At 38.0% G+C, this 25,448-nt stretch overlaps 1 protein-coding gene across 3 annotated transcripts in view; it reads right to left on the reverse strand.

The window, feature by feature from the left end:
• The window catches only part of LOC105839103, a 354,738-nt gene that overhangs the window by 246,881 nt on the left and 82,409 nt on the right, over positions 1–25,448 (reverse strand). For all 3 annotated transcript variants that reach the window (XM_028192516.2, XM_028192517.2, XM_028192518.2), the window contains exon 3: positions 8,788–8,929. In XM_028192516.2, the coding sequence (XP_028048317.2) occupies positions 8,788–8,929 (142 nt within the window). The remainder of the gene's footprint in view (positions 1–8,787; positions 8,930–25,448) is intronic.

A 25,448-nucleotide genomic window follows, 5' to 3' on the forward strand; every position in this document is an offset into this window, starting at 1 on the left:
TCGAACTGCGAGACGGGGGGGGGGGGTCGAGGTTTCCTCCATGGCGATTTCTCGAGGGGTCGCCAACAGCGGCGTTTGGATTATGGCAAGCGTGTCGAGAGTCAATCGGTCGTTGAACGAATTAGAGCCCGCCTCGGGACGCGGATTATATTAATCATGTCACCGTCTGGAACCTCGCGTACTCCTGTCGCGTGGTTTTACAGGCCGGCCATAGCGAATGTGAAGTCAACGTTTGATTTTCTTCATTTACTTCAATTAGTGGGGGAAAAAAATGTCTTGTCAGTTAAACTGTTAATGATAATAAAATATTATTGAGTTTATCTCACAATATGTGATACTGTTCGCAAAATAGGAAAGAAATTAAATAATATTTCAAAGATACTTTTGTACTCGATAATTAAATGAAATTTATTGTTGTGACAATAACAATATTGTGCACGCAAAATCATAAGAAAACGTTTTACCTCCGTGTTTCATTTACATTGCCACCCGTCACGAAAAGGGATTGAAGAGCTGCGAGGGAGTAAGTTTACACCCTAGTCGTGCGCACGACTTCTCGTTATTAATTACTCCAAAATCCAGAAGCTGTCAACGTGCTGCGGCTCTGCGGCGTACAACCATGAAAACAACGTCAACGCGAATTTCAGAGACGTACATTCTAAGACGCTAATTGTACAAGATCAATCTAAAGTTTCATCGATTACTTGTCGCGCCTTCCGGCGATGGCGGACAACCTCGTTGCCCGATATACAATGGCGCGGAGATTGAAACCAATACAATCTCGATAATATCTAATTATCAATAACGACGTCTATATTCTGAGGATATAAAAGCAGATTATGATACCTTCGCGTGAAGGTTTAGGATGAGACGCTAAACGAGGAGATATAGAAAAAGAACGCGGCGTGGGGATAATGGGTGGGAAAAAACAAAGGCCGTGAGAATGAGAAAGCGGAAGAGGACCGAGAAAAAAGATAAGAATTCCTCACCCAATTTACCATAAACTCGGTGATTCTGTCGGCAGAAAAGTGGCTGGATATTACCGGGAAGTACCAACAAAGAAATGTTGGTCGCGCGCTACGTGACGCGAGAACAAAGGATTTTCGGAAGCTGTATAAAAGCGAAATAAAGCTGTATTCTTCTTAAAATTAAGGAAACTTTATATTTTGTACCAGAGACAAAAACGATCGTGATTTCTCTATGCACTGATAGACTGAAAATAATCTAAAATTGAAATTCATGTAGTTGACACCTTTATATTTATATTTCAAAGACTGGGTGAATTATCTATGACAAATCGAAGGTATCAACTACATGAATTTCAATTTTAGATTATTTTCAGTCTATCAATGCATATAAGAGAAATCGAGATCGTTTTGTCTCTAGTACAAAATATAAAGTTTCCTTAATTTTTAGAAGAATACAGCTTTATTTCGCTTTTATACAGCTTCCGAAAAATCTTTCGTTCTCGCGTCACGTAGCGCGCGTAATATTTTTTACAAAATTTTTTTAAAAGCGCAAAGAATAACTATTATATCTGTACCTTTTTTCGACGTCGTTACTCGCGTAATTTTAACTAATCTGAAGGAACAGAATATATGCTCATTTAAGAAGATTCTCCAGTCTCTTCTCCAGAAACACTATTAAATATTTTAACGTGATATTTCTGCTCTCGATTACGAATGCGAATTCATAAATGTGCGATTTCGACTGTCCTTTTTCACCTAGTAGTAGCGCTAGTAAGATGTCACGATGGCGGCTCTCCCGCGGGAAAGAAACATCCAGAGTATCCCCCCAAGTGAGCGGACCTCGTCTCGTGAAATGTGATAATTAAAAAAGTGTGGTCTTTGTCTTCATTTATGCCGACGAAATGAAACGTTCGCATTAAAAATTCAATTAAACGCGGTCGGAGCATCACGGGGAGGAGGGGGTGAGCTTATAGCAACCTGTGCACAGTTCGAGTACGAAAATGTGTATCGTATACGTTTCGCTGATGGGATGAACAGAAATAGGAAAGGAGAGCAGGAAAAGAGACGCGGAGACTGCGGCGCTAATTTTACACGACATTAGACTGCAGTTTACGGCGAAATTCACTCATGTGAGAGGAGAAATCTAAACTTTCCTTATAAGCGGTTAATTGAAACTTGGAATGGAAACAGATTAATTAAATTTCAATTAATTTCAACCAAGTCTCAGTTCAACAAAGTTTTACCTGTAATTATAACAACTTGATTAGAAGCTGAGCTATAAACCTATCTAATGTACAAAATAAAAAGATGTATGTACCCAACTTTTCGTTACAGAAAAATCGAGAAATACGAAATCGCGTTTTAAAGAAGCCGGCATTATCCCTAGGGAGAAGACATCGGATATAATCGCCCCGTTACAATCGGCTTTTTTACGAATCCGCTTCTTCGATCCACGGTTAAAAATTAAGGATGTTGTGCCGGCTGGATCAGCAAGAAGAATGATAAAGGAATTTCCGATGATAAATCATTCCTTGCCGGCAAAGCGGCAAAAATGCTCGTTCGCGCAAAAACTTTAAGACGCGTGCGGTTATCCGACGATAAATCAATTTTTCGTCATCGCCGTTAGCGACCGCAGCCGGATGGCGCGATGGCGACGATGGAAAAGAGGGGGACCGAAAGTGGGGGCGGGGGTTTGAAAAATTAAACAAAAACAATAGGCACAGGCACAATGAGGAAATAAGCACCCATTGATAATGCCACGAATCACGAGTCCGAGGCAACAATGGGATATCAGAATGGCTATTATGCCCGGGTAGACTCAATTATTTTAAGCCACTTTTGTGCCACGCTAATGAAGCGAACAAAGCCGAATATTAAAGCAACCTCCTATCCGCCATCCCGCTTCGCGCTTATCTTCTGTGTCCCCGACGCCACGCTAGTTTCCTCAATAAGCTTTAAGCCCACCGACTGGTATTGCCGCCTTAACCTCACGAGAAATAAATTCCACAGATAATTTCAAACCGCATAAACACCAATTTATTAGAACGGAAGATAGAAATGCAAGATTTCCATTATCTAGAGAGCTACAATTCTATTATTTTAATTAGTTATTTATTTTTACGAGGTACACAAATTACCGAAACCTTTCACTATTTCTGCAAGCTATTTCTCCAAGCGATCAGAATTACACTTTGTCCTATTATAAATTTTTGTTTTCACGCGTATGGCGTGCTTCCTTTTATCGAAAAGTGAAATTAGTTTTCCATTTCAAAGCTATCGAGAGAATAATTTCATTTGCAGATCAAGCCAAAGCCACCGCGATAACGGTGTCTATAAATTCTCCCGGGACGCGAATGAAACATCCGCACTCGCTTCGCAGCACCGTTGATCCGAGAATAAAAACACAAGCAAAGAACAGTCTCCGAAACTCATGACTTTTACAAGAATGTCGTCGATATCGCGTCCGATCGGAGGAATCGCCCCGAGTCGTGTGAGAAATTCTTTGACGAGTAATCCCGCGACGACAAAAGTACTGACACTCGATACTATTCGAGGAGTCTCACTGTGCAAATCCCCCGTAGGCGAAGAAAGGATTTCTCATCGGGGCGAAAGCAAGCTTTTTCCGTTTCGTCAGATTAATCGGCTGATACAGAAATCGTAAGTGTAAAGAGTACTGCGATACATTGTTAATGGAAAATATATAATGCAAGATCAACGTTTTTTTTTTCCTCCCTTTGCAACTCAAAGTGGTATTAAAAAATAATATTCGTAAGCTTTGGAAATTAAGAAAAGAAAAAGATTTTTATTATTAAATGACATTTACACAATAAAAAGAACTTTTTTTTACTGTAGTATCTAATTCAGCTAGATAGAGATCAGAAAATAATTTTACATTAGACCATCAAAGTGATTGTATAGTTTAAGCATAATAATATTGCAGCAAAAAATTTTAATATTCTTTATGCAGTAAGTCTTATGTATCAGTCGCTGCAAAGTAAATTCATTGAGAAGGTGTTAATATTACAATAGAAGATAAAAATGTGAGATTCTCACATTGCTTAACGTTATAATTTCAATATTTTAATTATTTATTCTTACAAAGTACACAGATCACACATCCAAAACTCTTATTATTTCTACAAGCTATTTTTGTAATATTATTTACAAGTTTTATATATACAATAGTCATATTTTTGACAATAAAGATAAAGAAAATATACTCCCTTTATCATTAATAAATAATGATAGAATCGGTGATGTTTGATAGCATTAAAGTACGCGTCTTTCCGTACATTCACAGGAAAATTTTGTTAATTAGAATTTCGGAATGAAACGCGAGACATAAGATCAGCGACAGAACAGAAACGGGAGAACGAGAGAGTTTCTTCTGCGGAATTCCGCACAACGTGACTTCAGCCTCAAAAGGAGGAATAGCGCTTTCATATATTTCCGCCTTTTCTTCTCTTCTTAAGAAAATTGTATCCTCTTTAAAAACAGAAGTTATTCACCACAAAATAAAAGTACATATACATATTTAATTTCTGAAAATAGCAATTTTTTATTTCTGATTTGTTTCATTTTTTCAAAATAACAAAATTGTTAAATATTAACATAAAAAAGCTCTTCTTTATATGGTTATTTCTCTCTATCGATTAATTTATTATTTGCATTATACTTGTATAAAATATGTCCGTGATGAAAAAAAAAAACATTTCCAAGTGCTCGAACAACAGAATAATGAAACGGAAAAGGAGCGAAGTAATAGAGCCGGAGGGTCATTGAAATGGCGAACGAGGATACAAGTCGGACGTGAAATTCAAGATTTTAACCCCATCCGCGGCGGACGGGGCGACGAAAGGCAACCCCTCAGTTCGTTGATATGATAAACACCCGAAATGACAGCGGCATCCGCCCTCTTCCTTGCCTTTCCTCCGTCCTCCTCGGCTCTTCGAGTTAATCACGTCAGGCGGACGAACCCTCTGATTAAAACGGCCCTCCGTCTCTTCTTATTATTATTGTTATTAGAGACGGCGAATGCAGGGCACTTTGGCAAAACGCTAAGCCGCCATCCTGTATGTAGATACTATACGCAACGCGAATACGCAGAACTTCCAGATCGTCAGAATTTTCAGGATTATTAAATGGTTGATGAGCCGGGATATAAGTCCCACGCGCGAGTCATTCCTTAATTAACTCTCACGTCTCACGATCAACCGCGTACTTATATACGTAGTCGTTAAGAATTTTGTTGCGAATTCACATTCAGTTTTAAAAAACCAACCGACAATCATAAAATAATTTCTTGCTAATTAAAAATATTATAAATATTTTTCGAAAATCGCAATAATTATTTTTTTCAACTATAAATCACGTTTTAAATTTAAGATATATGCTACGGTTTTTATATAAACGTGCGTGCTTGTATTATTAACAGGTCCGTATTTAATGAATACGAATATACTGCGCGCTAAAAACTCCGGTATAGATCGACAGTTAAGCATCATTGAGGTGATGATACGCGTAAAAGCACAAGAGGGCGAGTCATCGAATAATTTTCGTGTAAGATTTGGTGAGAAATTTTTATTTCCCTCATCGCCGCGCCGATTCGTGTTCGTTACATTCGCTCATCCACGCGTGCTCCCTTATTAAATTGGAAAATTCATTAAGGCCGAGGTTTGGATTACGCGCGAAGGCGCGGTACTTAGCGAGAAGGTTTCCCCATCGCCGTGGGCATCTGACGGGAAGATCGTAAGGATTTAGAGCCGGTCGTAACAAGGCGACCCACGTATAACAAATTACAAACGGTGTCGTTGGCGACGAAGCGCCGGTAACTACGTGGCGAAGGAACAACTTCTTTCGAGCTCGCGGCAAGCCACCGGCCGTATCGGCAACAAGATCGAGATATCGAGCTCCTCCTAACCCGAAGTACCGAGATCCGGTTACGCGCGCAACGATCTATCCTCGGAGCGACCAATCATGCTAATAAACCCACCGGGCATAAGTAATACGGAACGATCGTAAATCTTTGCGTTGTCGATAAATGCACGTGCCAATATCAATACTGAACGAAACGACGTGGTGCAGGGAGGTAACGGTCGGGGAATCTCTCTCATCGGTGTTTAATTGTAGAAACAGATCTTTCTATTATCGCCGACTGAAATGTACCGTGAATCATCGCCCTTGCTCATATTCGCGATTCGACTTTTGCCTTTATGTACGGTATTTTATGTTCGGTAGGAAATTATCAAAAGACACATTATTATATCTCATATTTATCAATAAATGTGTAAAGGAAAATTAACAATGCTAATATAATTGTGTTTTTGGATAATATTTCTTAAACAAATGTGAAAAAAAATCTATTTAAAAGTTCGTTAGTTAGTTCAGTATGTTTTTTTTTTTTTCGAGATGTAAAATAATATCAAGTTGGACTTATCTTTTAATGCGAACGGCGTTAATGCAGGTTTATAGAATCTGCTATTAAAATGAGTTCGGTGTTTGCATCTGAAATCTGACTTGCAAAGTTCTCGATTCGTTATGCCGCAATTATTCGCATTGCTGCACACCTCACTGCTGTCTGTCTCTCGAAGGCGAAAAGGCTCGTCGCGTGCTATTGCGCACAGGTGTGCTGCACACGGTCGAGCGAACGGCGCAACAAGCTGCACGCGGGGGAGAAAAACACGCAACTAAGACATTACATAAGGTCTGCGGGCAAAAGGAGACCGAGGAAGGCAGCGCGAATAAGCATCGTGAGGAGCGGAGGGCTGCGGAAGGAAGATGGACGAAGGTAGGGCGGAGAGAAATGGAAATAATGAGTTCGCACGGACGCGACCGGGACCTGCCTCGACGCGTTATAAAACGAGTCCTACCCGCTGGCAATGATTGCTGCCTTGCACGGGCTAATAGCACCCGCGAACGTAACGAAGGGTTATGTGGATCACGAGTTTGTTATTGGCTCGCTTAATGACCCGTCCGCTCGTTCTACCTGTCCGATGCGCGCCCGCGCCGAGCCGCCAACGACATAACCGGTCACTGCCTACAGAGTGCCGGTATAATGCGAATTTACATGTGGAAGTGAGATATACAATGAAGACGTACGAACGACTTTCTTTTTTTTTTAACCGTCACAGCGTCTCATTTAAAAAATTATACAACTGCCTTATTATATGTACAAGGCGCCATATTTTTAGACGGCTGTCAAATAAATTTTATTCGATTCTTAGTAAATTAATTTCCAATGCGGCAAATTATTTTTTTAATTTATATTGATTTTAAAACTTTGTTAAAAATGCTTCGATAATTTTTGTATTAAATTATTTGTAAATTACGTGGAACGAACATGAATTATTCACTTCATTCCTCTTACGCTTCAGTATTTTTTAATTAAAGACTTTACAAATAAAAAATGTGTGCGCATTTATATATCGAAAATATATAATTCAATATATTGGAAATGTATAATTTAATGAAAAAGCAAACAGAAAATATGTGATGTATTGGAAATGAAAAAAAAAAAAACTTTTGAATCATATATGACTCTTTTCTCGTTCGTTCGCTATGTTTCTAATGCGGTATCAAAACATCGAAAAACAATGTAAAAAAACAATCAACGTAAAAAAGAAAAAATCAAATTGTTATTATTCATTCGCTATGGCGTTGTATTTATATTTCACGAGAAATATCTAGGTCGCGTAAAAATGAGATGCGCCAAGTCGCCTAGGAGTCAGCAGTCTTGGACAAAGCGGCACATTTGAAAGGATCGATTGCAACTCTATAATGAGACACTTGACCTGGCGCTGAGCGCGCGTAATTTATTTCCGCAATATCCGCGAAACGTCAGCAACATCAACACGACTACTTGTACACTTTAATGGAGCAAAAGATCTGTCGAAAATAATCCCCTAGACCAGCAATAATATTGTACAGCATGCTCTTAGACAATTCAAAACAAGTCTAAATATAAGATATCCAGATGATCAATAATATTGTAGAATTGAGAGCCGCTTAACATTCATCGAAATAGCAAATTCTGGATTATTAATCGAAGTATTATATTTTCTTTCATGAAAAATGAATATTCCGATATTAATACGCTAATATACCAATACAGACGCGTTAAGATCATTTTATCGTAAAATGTTGTTTGAAAAGTGTAAATCTTAAATTATTCTAAAATATTCGTTCTTCGTTTAAAATATAAAAAAGGAACAATTAAAAAATTTCCTTTATTCATTCGTTGGATTCAATCGTAAGGCAAATGTTTGTCGACTTTCGTGTACATTTGTCATAGAATTTGTCACAAAATCGAGAAATTATTACACCGCGCGTAAGCCGTTTTAAAGCGTTGTAAAAATTTGTCGCCAGCCTGCAGCGATCATATTCCAGGCCCGACCGACGGGGTTACGCGATATCGCGAAGACATTTTTCTCGGGCGCGAACACGTAGTACCATGAAAATCCCAGCGCACACCGATGCACACTATCGCCGAGAGATCTCCGAGTAGTATATCGCGCGCGGCCCCGGGGCTCTCTCTCGCCAGAAATCGCAGAAATAGTCCGGGGCAAGTTAGAAACTCGCCCGCGTTTCGACTTCCGTGCAGCGGCGCGGATGTAGTGTGCATTCCCGCCCAATAAATTAATCACGAAACTTTCCCAATGTGGAAGTCTGCCGCAAACTAATTTGTTGGCCGGCTCGGAAAGTACGCGCGCGTATCCACCACGTGTACATACGCGCGCGCGCGCCAAGATGTATAATGGGCATGGACGGGCGCGCACGTGCGCGGATCCCGCGCATAATCATTGCATTTATATTCACTCACCATCGATATTAGACGAGGATTGATCCACGCCTGCTGCATGTTATCGTCGAGGTACCGTTTCGCTATCCGGGCAATGTTCTCCTGCGGCTCTTTCTTCGACACGGCCGATACCGTGGGCGGGACGACAACGTTGGCATTGTTCCTGAAACAGAAACGGATTAACATGAGAATCGATCAGGCCAGGATTCGTGAACACCTCGTAGAAAGCGAGCACGGCCACGATTATTACTGTGCTGCACGATAATTGGGACGTTCGTAGAGCGGTGAGAGATATTTTCGACCGAAGGCGACTCGAGTAGGCAGAACCCGAAGAATCGGGACGAAGAAAAAGTTACGCAGTCTTGACTAGACATATGGTGCACCTTTAGAAAATTGTATGCGAGTCAAATCAATAAACGTCCCAGAATTACAGACACTTAGGTAAAAATGAGATCTAACTTCGTAAATTTTTGATGAAAAAACAGGTAAGAAATAAAAAATATCGTATTCATTATATTGTAAATATCATATTTTTCTCTATTTGACATTTAATTTTTATTAAAAAATAATAGAAATGTTTGTATTATAATTACACAATGTACAAGCACACATCGTGATAATTCATGAGACTACCACAATTTGTCGATTTTATATGAGCGCCACTTTAGAAAATGGGTGGTACCATAATCATAATCGTAGTTGGCGTGTAGTTTGCTCGAGCATTTCGGTGAACGATGTCAGGTCACTTGTGCACAAATGAAATTCTCGGCATGCGTAGAATAACTTCAAAGTCAAAGCACGTGTGTCTCTTCTTGTGAAGGAAACGCGTACGACTGAACGAGGTCTTCGATTTGCGTAAAATACGTCAGAATGTACGTGTTTGAATTTCATGTAACGCGTACAACATATATTTTTCTATCATCGAAACAATTTACAGTAATCACTAATGGTAATAAATAGTATTTCTATGCGCTGTATAAATTCATATGTAAGAATAGTTTAAAATAATTTATTAGTTTACGAGCTCTACCTAATATGATAATTTATATGATTTCTATCATATAATATTTTATAAGTTCAAAAAATTTAAATTGTTTGAAATTAGAATTGTTTATTACATCGAGTTTACACAATAAAAAATGCAGAAAAACTTCTTAGTAAAATAAGAAAAAATAAGAAAAATAAAAATTGCACTTGTCAATATAATAATACATCTGCGTAAAATCATAAATTGTTCTGTTAACAAATTAAGTTGATATAGATGACACTGAAAATTTGTATAATGATACGTTGCACGGCGTTAAAAGCTATTATTTAATTGGGTGAGTTATTAAAATATAAAAGACAATTGACGGAGAACAGCTAAACGTAGAGAATGGGTAATACGGGTGTGTATGGGGCATTGTGGGGCAGGAGGCCACGAAATTAACGGTCTCCTGTGCGATGTATCAAACCGAATCTATTGTGCAAGCGGCACTATTGCCACCATCATCGGCCACCAGATTGCACATTGCACGACGTAGAAACAGCTCGGAATGAAGAGAAAAGGTCGACGCGATATGTATCCCTCTGGCAACGAGGGATCATTATAACATTGCAGCCGCAACTGTCCATCGATGTCTTAATTGGATTAACGCAATGATGTCCGCAGTATGACCGAAAGAATACATTCCCGCGGTTCAACAGAAGTGTAGGCTATTGATTTCCTACGAACGAATATTTGAATGGAATAGCCGTTAACGAGGAGCAGATAAAATTATTTATCGAAATAATTTATATACAGTACAATTTAGCATACTTTTCAGTGACAAAATTTAAAATGTGCAAAAAAATACAAAGAATATAAGAATACTAATTTTTTAAAATCTTTCTTAAAATTTAGGAAAATGTAACCGAAAGAAAATTCCCTTCTAACGATTTCTTGCAATTGTAAGACACGCACTATTATTCACCACGTGCATTCTAATAATGCGAAGCGCTTTGGCGGAGCTAGACAGTGACTGAATTCCCCATCGTGCGTTCACAATTATCCCATTAATCCCCAGATGGGTTACGCTCAGCGTGTAGACTTTTTAACTTCCTCGCGACGTCTTCGAGGCTTACGCGCGTCCCGTATGCGGCATTGCTTCATGTAGAATTAATTATGCGTCTATCCTGCGGCTGCAGGTTGTATCGAAATTTACGTCCGTCGTTCATTTCTCGCCAGTGCTGGCTCGAGAGGGAGAGCCCAACAATGTTTGAACTTCGCATATCTAAGACAATCTCCTGGGTCTTGTACCTAAACGCGATTCTCAAAAAAACAAATCAAATGGTACACCTCTTTACACCATTTTGCATTTTCTAATTAAAGCCTTGAACCAAAAGTCTTTACTTTTGTAAAAGAAATTTTTGTCAAAAAATGAACGTCACATGCATGCCGCAGGATAGCCGTGTTGTTGCCTCATCTGAGAATTAATAAGATAATTATGAACGCATAAGAAGTGTGACAAATATCCCTCATATCGCAAAATGAGTTCCTATTTATCATTATTGTTATAATAAATGGTTGTTGTACTTAATCCACTATGTTTCTCCTCGGGGACCACGATATCCTCCGACCGTTCCTGTTTTCAGCGGATCCTGTAAACCGCGCGCGGTCCCGCACGCACAATGCACGCCTATGAATAATCGCGCGCCCGCGCACGCGCGTGTGTATATACGCAAACGTTACGAAACACGCATTTCGCATTGAATGGAGAGTTCCTCGTGCTCGAGGCGCGCGTTTAAGCGACGCGCGGCGTGACTGCGAGAAGCGAGCCGGGGGTCTGAGAGACGCGGATATGCCGTAGATATCCCATAAGTGAATTATGAGAGTTTATCGCGACTCCGTCGCCCCGTGCCTGCTGTCGTGGCGCAGCTGCCGGTTCAGGCCTCCCCCCAGCGGGTTAAATTATTGCCGGGATCCCCCGAAACCGTCTAAATTATTGGTCCCGACTACGGATCAGCACCTCGAACCTTAAAGACGTGAACGCCTCCATCCGGAATACATACAATCCCGAATGCCGAGCAATTTACCCCGTTGCGTACGACGATCACCAGGCATTCCCCTTACGCATAGAGCCAGTTTGCCCTTTCGAAGCAAAAACATAGGCACAATCTTTTTCTTCCAGATAGTTTTCGGACTGCAACAGTGGTTAACGGTGGTTAATGTTGAGTTTGCAGATAAAAAGTGCGGACCGATCATAAGGATTAACGTTTAATTTCTTACCAAAATAATGTTAAATCGAAAATGGAATTAAAAAACCGTTTGAATTGCGTTACATTATACTTGATAACTGTTTCATTGTTGTTAAAGAATTTCTCCCGCGTGTATCAAAATAAAGAAAAAACGAATACACATTTAGTTTATAAAAACATCGTTGATTATACTTTAAACGGAAGCAATTAAATGCCGTTAAACTAGGATTTTCGTCAAGCACTATTATGTAGCACAACGCTTGAGATGTACTTGACAATTTTATACTTCTTTTTTAACTGATTTAGATCGATTAATATGTTAACATCATTGATATTTTAACCGTGTGAGAATTTAAAGTAAATTCACACGATATTGATTGATCGGTCATATTTCTTTTATTCATTCTCATTAACTCGACGACGCGGATATATCCGGGACGGTCAGCGAAGGTGGAACGTGGGTACTTCGCTATTCTTCTCATATAAGGCGCAACGAGGTAAGTGTGGGAGTTAATAACGCGGAGGATGAAAAAGTAGCCATCTGCGAGGCGAGCGCGAGGCGCGAGTAAAGAAGGAGGAACGGCATAAAGAGACGCAACGGGTACGATGAGAAAAGATCGGACGACCATAGCGGGGAAGATAATCTTCAGGACTACGCATATACTTCCTTTTGCTCGTCTCCGCGAGTTTTACGGAACCGTTCTCAGGCAAGGAGCCGCGGAGAAGAGGCGACCAACGGACAAAATCCAACGCCGAGTCGAGGCGAGCCGCGCCGTTACGCTCGCTCTAAATCTCCGTAAATGCGTCGCGGTCGCCCGGCAGTCTACCCTCGCCCCCTGTTTTCTGCAGGTGTGTCCCTCTATACAAACCTCCCGAGACGGTTCTCACGAAAATCCGCGCCGGTCGCTCGCGCTCGTTGAATGAAAATTCACGGTAGACTTGAGAAACTTACTTCGTCTCCGCGTGCGAGAAATGGAGCGGGCAATGGAAACGAAAATATACGGCGCATTGCGCCATGCCAAAAGCAACGCCTCATTTGGAGACATTGCGAATATTTTTAATACAAAAAAGAACATATATATAATGTTACAGTTTTAATTAAAATATATAAAGAATGTATATTTGCATTATTACTCAATTACTCCTAGATCTATTTAAAACTTGTGTAGCACGAACAATAAAAGCCAACGGACACTCGAACTTTCATTCAAACTATAACTTATCCCACGCCAAAACTTATGGTAAAGTCAGAAGCCAATAAAGGAATCCTCGTTAGGTACTTTATGACTACCCAAACGATAAACTCGATAACTTAATGAGTACTTTCGCTCAATACCTGTCGTTGCACTATCGTTAAGTCAGCAGATTGCTGATTAACATACGTTAGTATATGTTTTGCTATATAGCACGTATCATTCCGCACAGAAATTTTAAATAATTGTTTATCTTAGATGAGATCGAGAAAGTTTTCGAATTTTTTTCATAAATTTTAGAATAACGTAATTTTTTCTACTAAAACAAAATTATATTTCCATCGTTTTATTCAGATTTTAAAGACCAGAAAGATGAAACAAAAATATAAATTTATTATGCAGAGGCATCAAGTATATATTAAGTAAATAAATATAAATTAATAAATAATGAATAAATATCCTATAATAATTTAATTTTGTTGTTCTCTTTTATTAAATGTGCCGAATGATAAAAGGAATGATTACTGCAAAATCACCGCACGACTCGTGCCACTGATCGATACATACAATCGTTCCATATGAAAATCACAGAAATTTCACGCTTCGATTGTTCGTGGTATGGTTGCAGAATAACAACGTTTCTCTCGGCCACGATCCTGATATAAAATCGGTGGCTACCGGCTAAGGGGTGGAGAAAGGAGGACGACAGGACAACATATACACACCTAGGTAACATTCTTGCCGTTTTCACGAGCGATAAAGCGCCAATCGCGCCGCATAAAACGTAAATCCGGCTATTTAGTGGGAATAAAATAGATCGACGGGCCTTCTCGATCTCCCACGGACCATCTGAGCTTTTAGGTATTTGCTTAACCGCAGTCATTTCTGGACAGAGCGTCAGAGATTGTCAATCGTTACCTGCACAGCACACGATCGCCAAACGATGTACGAACGATTTTCGAAAGATTCGAGGAATCGATTCGCAACTCTAAAATCTAAGAGATCAACACTTTTCTAAGCATTTCTCTTTTGCAGTTGAGAATATGTGCGTTAATATTATAACTGTAGATTTAATTTATACTCTGCTTTTTTACTAACAACTGCCATGTTAAATTATGTCATTAATCTTCTATCAAACTAGAAAATTAGCAGGTAAAAGATATAACTCTACATAACGTGTAAAATTATAAATAATATAGAACCATGTATGTAGAATATTTTTTTAGATGCTAATTTTCTGGTTTGTTAAAAAACCAACACGCTAGTTGTTAATAATATTGTGTAAATTAATTTTATAACAATTGTTTATCTTTTTGTATCTTTTGTACATATACAATAAAAATTCATACGCGTAATCATAAATTTTTTAAATAATTGAAATATATTCCTATTATTCTTTTCCCCCTTGGACGCCCAGGTTCATCACCAATTTCTATTATTTTGATGTTTCAATAAAACGTGCAGTTTTGCTCAATATAACACTGACTAAAAAAAATACAAGTGTTCTTAACATCGTGTACAATCGATATTCGTCATTGCTGCGAATAGTTCTGATTATGCGGGGCACACGTGTGCGCTATCCCATGTTGTGAGCCGCTTCATTCGCATTTACAAGCAAAGTGCACTTTCGTCCGCAATATGTGGCGAATGTATAGTGGATATTGCATACAATTTGGACAAGGACTCAACAAGACAATTTGCCAGTGTTGTTCTTATGTGTGTGTTTGTAACCAATTCGCGTGATTGCATACACGGGTAACAATCTGTGACATATTCTGTTATTTATCCCGTTTATAAAGAAAATTGTTTTTAAGTGAATTTTTAGCATCTCTTTGATATAAATATATTACATTTTCCGAACATATTTAATTTCTAAAAATATCAACGTTATTTCTAAAAAAATATTTATACTATACTATTAAAATAAAAAATATCATTTTCATAACAGTGTAATTACCCTGTGATTATTTTATTTTGTAATTAAGTTAGAGAGTATTTGGTTTCAATTTAAAGTTTACAAATTACAATCTTTTATAAAGTTTATTTAAGCTTTGCAGAATAAAAATAATATCTTAAAAAACAATTCTTATCAAAGACAAAGAATAATTTAGCGTTATATTTTAAAGAAGTTCTCTCCGCGACACGAAAATTATTTTCATCTGGATGGCAAAAAGATGTTGTAATATTCATCAGGAATCCATCGATATGCGATAACGACACTTCGTAATTCGGAAAAGAATAGTTTTGAATAAATAAGTGATCGTGAAAACGAGAAAGAAATGAAGATAAATGAATAACGAAATCTTGCAACAAACCTCGCATTCCAACGATGATGATTAGCATTTGCACGAATAAATCTACCGAAGTATATCGGCAGGCAGGAATAACGATGTGTTTTTCCAGAAAATAACGATGTTCGACGTCTACCTCGACGAGACGATACCATTCAGTACTTTCGCACCTAAGTGCGATAACACTCCAGGTGATAAACTAACAGCGTAGTCTCTAGGAGCCTGAGAAGTGATCGCACTTTCTATAGCCCGCTCTGTCATTTTAATAATATATAATATATTCTCCATAATACTCTCTCCTATCTGTTTAAAATAATTATTTTTCAAAAAATTTTCATAATATATATTATAATATATATTTTAAACTTATAATAATTATTTTAAACAGATATGAAGGTAGCGGCAAATATATATTATAAATATATATATATATTTGCCGCTTCCTTCATATCTGTTTAAAATAATTATTATATACATTGATATTCGTTCAGAATCTTCTATCTAGCTTTAAGAATTTCTGGCAACATGCACGAAAGATTTCATCGGTACCAAATCAAATAAGGATATCAAGATTTACGTTCCCATAAACCCGTACCTTCCAATTCCTATATATCACTGTGTTTATGTAAAGTCATCTATTCTATTCAATGCAAATACGTTCAGCGCGATTCGGTATACGATCTCAATAAGGGACCCCGCTGTTGCTAACACGACGCGAAATAAGAATTTCCCGGAAAGAGCGCGGTTATCGAAATTGAGATCGTTTATGGCGTGTACTTTCTAAACGTCGAACAATCGTTGGCATTGAGCATAGGTAAGATTCCGGAACGAAATCGTTAAACGAGCCCATCTTGGCGATCGCGCGTGCGTATTCGTCGGTATACCTTTGAGAGATAACACAGGTCGTAAATCCGTTAAGACCCGCGATATCGATCTGCCATTGGATGTACTGCGCTCCCATAATGCGATAGAATCGAGTTCGTTCCTCGAAGAGATCCGCGGATCTCTTTCTCCAGGCCCTTCGACTTCGGCATCAATCGCTTATCAATAATGCTCATCGTGGTGTAACACAAAAAAAATGATGATCTGAGTATCACTCTATTTATAACTACACAAAAAAAACATTCTTTCTCTCTCCTGCTCTGTCAATTACTTGAAATAAGTATTCTACATCTTCCATATCCGCAATTCTATTTTAAAGCTTGTCATAATCATCAAATTTATTCAAAATACATTACTAGGAACTATCTAGAATAAGATTTCACTGATTCATATTTAAAAAGCTTGAAAAGTGAATTAAGTAATTACTCGTGTGATTTTTAGATACTTTTCAAAATTTATTAAACTGTGCGCCAAATAGAATTTTTCAATCTTTAAAGACTGAACGTACAGTTTAGTGAACTTTGAAAGGTATATAAATTTTATAACTGGATTTTCACACGCTCGGTCTATATTCTCTTATCTGAAATTGTATGTTATTATTTAAAGAATCACATTTAACGTTAGCTGTTTGACGAAAATACCGAAAATCTAATACGCCTTGCTAAGTATAGCCCGCGTGGGAAATTCAAGAAAGAAAGCTCAGCGAACTTCGTACGCGAAATTTGCCGTGCTCGAATCAAGAGCGTTGCTCGATTACGCACTCTCGAAAATAGCTATCCGCAAGAATGAGGTAAAAGGTGTCAAGTGAAGAGCACCAACGCACCAAGCAAAGGGTGAGCCGAAGGTAAGGCGCGTCGAAAGATAAATAGGCTATCAGATGGTATCGGCTTGGCAGCAACCCCCCAGGGGGGATCTCCTTTCTTCTTTCTCTCTCTCTTATCCTCGTCGTCTGGTTACGCTGCCCTCTTTGCCTTATTTTTCCTCTTTCGCTTCACGCTCGCGTATGCCTGCGCCGAACGAGTGTCTGTAATATCCCGGTACCATATTCTACCGCTTACGAGGCAGCCTAGCCGCCGGTAGCAAGGCGCGTACCGACGGTAACGATAATCGACAAGAGTGTTCTCCGTTCGCGCCTTCTCCTTTTATCTTTTCGTTGAAAACCACCTTCCACTGCTTGCTTCGCCATGTAGCTCCGCAACTTCCTGTAGCCCCGAGGACACGTCGGTCTCCTCATACGATATCATGACTGAGTTCTCGAAAAAGGTACTGAGAGGCCTTGAAGAGGCTTCTCTGTGTTTTCCAACTTTCCTTCCAGGCTGCGTTTGATGTCTCTGATGCGTTCTGAAGTAGTCGCTTATCGGGGAATGATAAACGTTTAGGAGTAGCAAGGCGCTCGTGTGAGGTGAATCGCAAGAAGCCGTAACGCCAGAAAATCGCGTCGTCCCTAATGGACCGTCTTTTGTCTGCCACATTACTCAGGAGTACCATTAAATTCCACGTGTAACTTTAAAGGGATAAGAGAAACAAGGGAAATGATTGTCATCGTCAAGCGTAAAATATATCCTGTAAAGAACGAGTCGCAATTCGACGACTCCATTGTAAAAAGTGTGATTAACCTTGGAATATGACTAATGTACAGTGATTCGATTCTGTAAGAAGAAAAGCTGACGATGATTTTCTGTGGCTTCCGTTCCTGTGCTTCTTGACTGCAAAGAAAGTAATGGATATGGCATAACTGCTGCGTTGCGCCGTTAATCCCGAAACCCTTTTCACGAACGAGACGGAACACAAGGAGAAAAGAAAAGATGCGATGTCCCGGCACCGAAACGTTTCACCTTCTTCTATTCCACGCATCGTTAGGGCTTACGTAGCCGGGACCTCGCGAGATTTAGCGGCAACCGCCGTTGATTTGTGACCCATTGTTCTCTGAAAGCCGGCGGAGCAGGAACCCGAGCAGAGGGGCAGGGGAGACCAACTAAAAACTGGACTATCAAAGTAATGGCCATCGATTTGCTGCCATCGAAACTACGGGACGCACCCGGCGACGACGGACCGCAACCACGCGTTCTCTCGCTTCTGTATTCCATCTTATGTATTGTACCTCTGATACCGCGCGGCAAAACTCGGCTCGAGCGAAAACATGAGTTCTCGTTAAAGCTGAATGATATAAACAAACGTCTCTTTGACTTCAATGTATTACAAAATATTATAGACATAATAACATATTTTTCTTTTAATACAAAATTATTAATCAATAATTATTAATATTTTTACCAATACAAAACTAATTTTTATCAAATCTAGCAATCAAACATCTTGTATAATAGATTTGTTCAAATTCTTATATATAATATTATATGTAAGAAAATATATTTATATTATATTATATCTAAATTATTTATTTTATTTATATTTTCTAAATATATTATTTAGATTAAAAAAGAAACAAAATAGTCTTCATGCAATTTTCAATATTTTATTATTTAAATATTTCGTCCAATTTAGTAGAATGCGTTAAAACTTTCTTTTGCATCGGTAAAAAGCAAGATGCGGCGCATTCGATACTGAATTCCCGTTTAATCTTCCCTCTCCACCCAACAAGTTTTGAATGGGAGATCGAAGGGCCCCGTGTCCGATTCGAACGATCCAAGAAAGGGAACAGACGTAATAAACCGGTGAAGTCAATTCTTGCGAAGTCAGGATGACACAATGGGAGAATGGTCGCAGAACGAGCAAGCTTGCTCCCCCTCCTCCTTTCTCCCAAGAGAAACCTGCTTTATTTATTCCATTATCCCGAAGACAGGTAACAGTCTCCCGCTGTCTAGCAGCACGCTTCTCGTCATCATGCATCTATATACCTTGCAATCAATGTTAAAAGGCGATTAAAAAAAATCGCAATGTTTCTTAAAATATGTTTAGAAATTATTTATATATATATCTCAGAACTTTGATTATTATATAAGTAATTTATACAATATATGCATAAGTAAATATTATATAATATTATATATAAATAATTATTATATAAGAAAATTACATAATTATTTATAAGCAAATTTAATTTGAAATATATTGATTTGTGTTATAAGTATAAAAAAATAATATTCAAATAAAATTTGGAAACCTCTGGTTTGCTCATTAACGATAATGAGACGTTGTTTCTTAAAAGAAAAGCTCTTTATCAAAAAGCTCTTTAATTACTAAAATTATATCAAATATCTTTAGAAGAAAGAAAGAGAAAGTATGTATTTTTAAATTAATCAATCTTCAGATTAATTTGTTTTATAATTTTCGTAGAAAAAATTTAAAGTTTCAAGTTTCCCATTTTGTATTATGTTCTTGGCTACGCTCGTCATCATAGGTAGTCGACCAACTCTTCCTCGGGTTCCTAGGAAGATCGTCAATCCTTAACATTACATCCCGACGAGCACATAACGCCGTGATGGAGCTGGCATTAATTAAAGCGTGGTCGTTAATTGACGGACAAATCCGAGCAGGCTGCGGATAAATACAGACACCTCAATCGAGACATGAATGGCATTGTCAGCGGTTCGAAGAACTGCTTCCCGGGGAGAGATAATCAATTCCCTTAGCTGCATTGCCGGCACTATGTATACCGTAAGGATGGACGTAGAAAGGATAATTAAGCGAGTACGTCAAAGATACTCATTTCGTTGACATTAATTAAATCTGGTTGCGTCACATTATCGTAGTAACATTAACAGAGCCCTTCATAGTTTCGTTTTTTAAATCAGATTAAATGACACAAGATGTCACTTATTAATTAAACGTAATTAACGTAATTGAGAAGGGATTTTGATTTATGAGCCACTGAAAAGCTAAAAGCTTTTACTAGTGCGTGCAAACAGATTGTTGAATGTTGCATTTTTAAGATAATTTCAAATAAAATTTACTTTCATAAAATTTAAAGATTAATTACAATTAATATGAAAAAGTCAAACTTAGAAAAATACATCACCAATTAAATGTTTGTTAACAAGAAATTGATCGCATAAGAAGAAAACTATACAAAATACTTGCGACACATGTCATGTCATATATATTGTTATATTATCTTAACCATTCTATTTGAGGTCAGATTATTGTGAAAGTATATTACGGTACATCATAATATTTCAGGTTCTGTCGCGTGGTATACGCAAGCTCCGGTGTCGCATTCCTCCGACGCGATTCTGCATTCCGGCAGAAACGTATCGGGATTTTCATTCATATACATCCTGTAAAAGTGAGCTTCCATCCCTCGCCTACGCGATTCTGAAGATTTTATCCCCCATAGGCAGCCAACCAGAAGAGGAGTCACCCCTCGGCATGATATTATGATAATACACTTATATTCATATGCAATAGGGTTCTCGACTTAGGAAGGCACAGAGAGGGCAACACGAAAGTCGTCCTTCTCGGGGTCTGCAAGCCGTAATGTAATTCGATCGACACTTTAGCCCCCGGGATGATAGAACGTTCGGATAGAAATTGATGGCGAGCGGCGAGATGACGTGGCTGAAGAAGGGAAGATGAGTCCCGGGATGGCAGGTAAACTGACTCCCAATGCTATTCGAGTGCCGAGGTTCCCGAACTAATTGCCCGTTAATTTGGTTAATTGTGGAAGCACGACAAGTATCGGCTTGTTCCGACGACGATGGATCCCGCCGCGATAATGAAGGGCTCAAGGGATGAACGGGAATTAGGAACCGCCGCTTTTTTTTTAATGAGGGGAGCAAGACAACGAAATTTTAAATCAACCGCTATTAATTACAGCGTGCTATAAAAATCGCAATCCGCAATTATCTTTATTGTATTTTAATATATTTTGTTTAATATTTTTAACATAATATGCATTATTTATAAAAATTGTTTGAAAAAGATGCCAGTACACTACTAGGTTCAGTACGAAAATATTGTACGAAAACGTCTTTTTTGGCGTTGCTTTTATCACAGTATATTAACATTAGCAGATACTGGCGAGTTATACGTATATTGAAAAGGTGACATCAAAAGTTATCTATTAAAAAAAGTTGGTGTGCACAATTTAAATTATTTATAATGCTATTTCGTATCAAACATACATCTAAAGAAAGAATATTTATTCGCAACTGTACTTAATGTACAAGTTTCGAATTTTAAAAAAACCCAAAAATAATGAATGTTATATAAAAAAAACATTTGTAATGCATTTGAAAATTTTCCAATATTTTCTACATCTACACCATTTTCATTCCTTCCCGAAACTCGTGCATTATATATTATCGCAACCAAATATTCTTTTTTTAATAATTCACTTTTGGTAATACAAAATAGCACTGTAAATAAATTAAATGATACCAACTTTTGTTATAGATAGCTCTAACGTCACCTTTCCAACAACATATCATTCATCATAGTATCTGCCAGTATTGACAAGAACAACCTCACCTCTTCAAATAGACCAAAACTTTTGCACTCATTCAATGTTAATTAAAAAATAATAAAGAATGTACTCTTGCGGATCCCATAATACTTTCCAAATAAGATAAAAATAGCAATTTAACAAAATTCTAGCAATTAAAATACTAAAAACACGTTATCGTGTGGAAAGTAAAAGATTAATCTCGGATGGCTATCTCCCGAGTGCCAGGAAGACTTTCCCGACTAACTAACGGAGAGTGTGACCAATACACCTAACTATTATCGCGCAGTAACACGCGATTACTCGGCTCGAAAAGTTTACACTGCTCTCTTGATCAGATCTGGAAATCTCTTGGTCGGAAAATGGTTCCTCCTTTCTCCGTTCCTTCCCCAACAACGATTAAACCACTGAAAACGTTAACATTCTATTCGAGGAAACCATTTTCCTCGTCATTTTCCCGTTTCTTTATCCGGGATTCTTGTTCTTGTGGATTACAGAAATGAGCTGACAGAAGGAACGAGAAGAAACTTCTTAGCAACGAAAATCCCAAGATTGATTATCGGTGTCTATTCGCGTTTATCGTTCACGGCACGCTCGCCGTTATTATAAGGTGATACCGAGGAAATGTTCTTATTGCAAACTGAAAGTTTTTTACGTCAGTAAATCGAGAAATAAGTAGAGTCTGATAATTTTCTCTAGATAAATAAAATCTAAAATAATTCGACGACAAATCCACAAGATGATTCATAAAATTGGTCGTAATATTATGTAGTAATGTTCACTTTTCACGATGACGATATTGAACGGTCTCGGCAAATTGCGTAAAAGAGATTGCAAAATCCATAAGGTTGAAAAAGGTTTTTACGGCGATCGTTACGCACGGCATTCGGTATAGCCTGAATCCCCGAAGGAAGATATAAATGTTCGTAAGTACGACCTGCATAGGCGTCTATGTAAGTATTTAGTTGCTTCCCCGTCGCGTAACGCACACAAGTGCATATCCCATATGTAATCTTCTGATACTCCGCGGATCCTGTAAGTGCGTTGTCTTGTCGTCCAACGGCGTCTTAGGCACGACATTTCATTACCGCATATCGAACGAATTCACCCTCTCTCGCCGCCGGTTTCCCATAAAATAGTAGACAGCCATATAAACAGTTCGCATCATAAAATACAAGAAAGGCAATTGGCCAACTTTTTGCGATAAATACTTTCTCACATCAATGGAAATCAGCGATGTCTTAATCATAATCGAAGTAAAATTTGCGAGCTTTCGCGCGTGATTAAAATGTATTCTTAGAATTACGATTAGCAGCATAACATTCGTATTAAAATAAATGGTACGAAATAATTTTTTATGTGTAGTTTTCATTTCTATAATACATTATCATTTATAAGTAAAATTGCGCGATAATTTTTGAAAAAATCTTGGTGCTTTAATAAAGATAGATGTAAAAACTGTAATGAATTTATGATACGCAAAAGTTTCCAGAATTTGAATGATCTCTCACATGAATTAGAACTCGTTCAAAGTTTTGTCGTTAAATATAGCGAGTCTACAATATTACGAAACAGTTTGCGTTATTATGCTGTAAAACAGTCTGTGTCATTGTGCTGAAAGTATCATGTCATTGTTGAGAAGCTTTGTTGTAGTGTCTGCAACTAATTTTGACAATTTTTTGATGAAATAGAAATGACTGATATTAAAGAACAAGAAATGTTTGCGTAAAATTTTGTTTCTTTTGAACAAACTTGCAGTTGTAACTATCACAATGCTCAAGGTTTTGTACAAAATAAATGTATAAGGGCCGGTTGTTCCAACTTCTTGGTAAACTTACCCAACAGGTAAATATGTGTTTGTCTTTATTTATTTAAGAAAAGAAATGAAGATAGACACATGCTTACCTGGTAGGTAAGTTTACCAAGAAGTTGGAACAACCGGCCCTAAATGTATAAAATAAAAAATAAATAAAAATACCAAAAAATGTGAAAATAAACACAAAATATTATTTTAAGCAATTTCACGAATTTACACTTTATATCCTATACATATACATGATTCTTAATCAAACACAAAGACCATAATCATTTATATTCATTGCTTATAGAATAAAACCATTTATAATAAAAGAGCTGTTTGTTTTTTTCTTTATTGCAAACAAGTTAATTCAATGGCACAGTTCCATTAATTAATATCCAGTGGTTATTTAAGAACAAGACTTTTAACGGTCAATAATCTTGCTGTGCGCTTTCTCTGTTCAAATTCATTTTCTTTGTACTAATTCTAAAAAATTACATTTTACATGTAAAATTTTTTTTGTAACTTACAATTAATATTTTTTCTTCCTTCTTTTTTTCTCTCCTCCTTCTCTCTCTCTCTCACTCTCTCTCTCTCTCTCTCTCTCTAGATTATTTGAAATATACCTATGTAAAAATATTAATGTCTCAATTTTAATATATCTTATTATTAACCAATTTAAAAATATAATATTCCAAATTATAAAACTGTCCCCCTGCATGTACAATGACATACGTTTGTATTTTTAAGCTTAAAACAAAAGGTTTACGTTGTCAGGGCAGAAAATAGAACAAGAAAAGAAGTGTAAAAATGTCTGGAAAATGCGCCTGAAGTGAACAAAACTCATATTACAGTTGACTCGTAACGTCTGTTTGATATCATGACTGCGTTTCACTGGACTGTACAATTCGCTTCATCTCTCACTCCTCTTCTACCCTGCTCCTACCACTTGTTGGCATTTCAGGATTGTTGGCGGAAAGTTGACGGAAATTCTGCGGTTCCATTCAAGCGTAATTAATGCCAATGTATTTATTTAGCGCTTGGCGGTAGGATGCACGGCCAGGATGCGAGTGCGGTTTATGATGTAGTTTATGAAAATGTTCGCCGCAGGAAAGAGGGAGAGAAGGAAGAAGCAAAGATCCCTAGAGATGCCCTCGCATCTTCGCATATCCCGACCCCCCATTGCACAGGTGACGCTCCCTCAGGAACAACCCCGTTGAGTGTATGTGCGCACGTGTGTGTGCGTTTATGTCGCCGCCAGATATTACCGTATAATTTTGGGATATTTCACTGGCACGTAAAGCAAGCCTCGGACGTGCGCGAATAGCTTCACGGACGATCGTTATTCGCTCGCGAGAGAGAACAAAAGGAAACGAACGGGAGGCAGAGTCCTCGGAGGGTTTCTGCTTTGCATGGTGCGACGATATAGCGCGTGTGAAGGGTACACTTGAGAGCCGAGCGCACGGGTCGTCATGAATAATTGAGATTCTTGTACAGGGCATCGTTTCGCGTCAAGCTTCGCAGGGATGTGCTCCTTGACGAAATCTATCCACGTGCCGTATCGATCCTTTTTTTTTTTTTATCGGATGCATGAAAATTTTATCGATAGAATATCATCGTGTACACGTCGACATAAAGTAGCTAAACAAGTATCGTGTAGGCGATAGAGAAATCCCAACCCTTTGCGTCTCTTTAGGTCTTACTCATATTAATCCATTTAGTTTATGATGCGTTTAGAATCTTTTGATGCGCGTTTTGAATGCGAGCCTAAATCTTTCAGAAAATTATGTATTTTTCTAATTTTCAGGTTTAATAACATTCCTAACTTTGTTTAACTTTAATATATAGTCCTCACGATTATTAGATTTTTAGAAAAAAATATTTTAGAAGACAGTTAT

The sequence above is a fragment of the Monomorium pharaonis genome, chromosome 5, assembly GCF_013373865.1.
Source record: "Monomorium pharaonis isolate MP-MQ-018 chromosome 5, ASM1337386v2, whole genome shotgun sequence".
Taxonomy (NCBI): domain Eukaryota; kingdom Metazoa; phylum Arthropoda; class Insecta; order Hymenoptera; family Formicidae; genus Monomorium; species Monomorium pharaonis.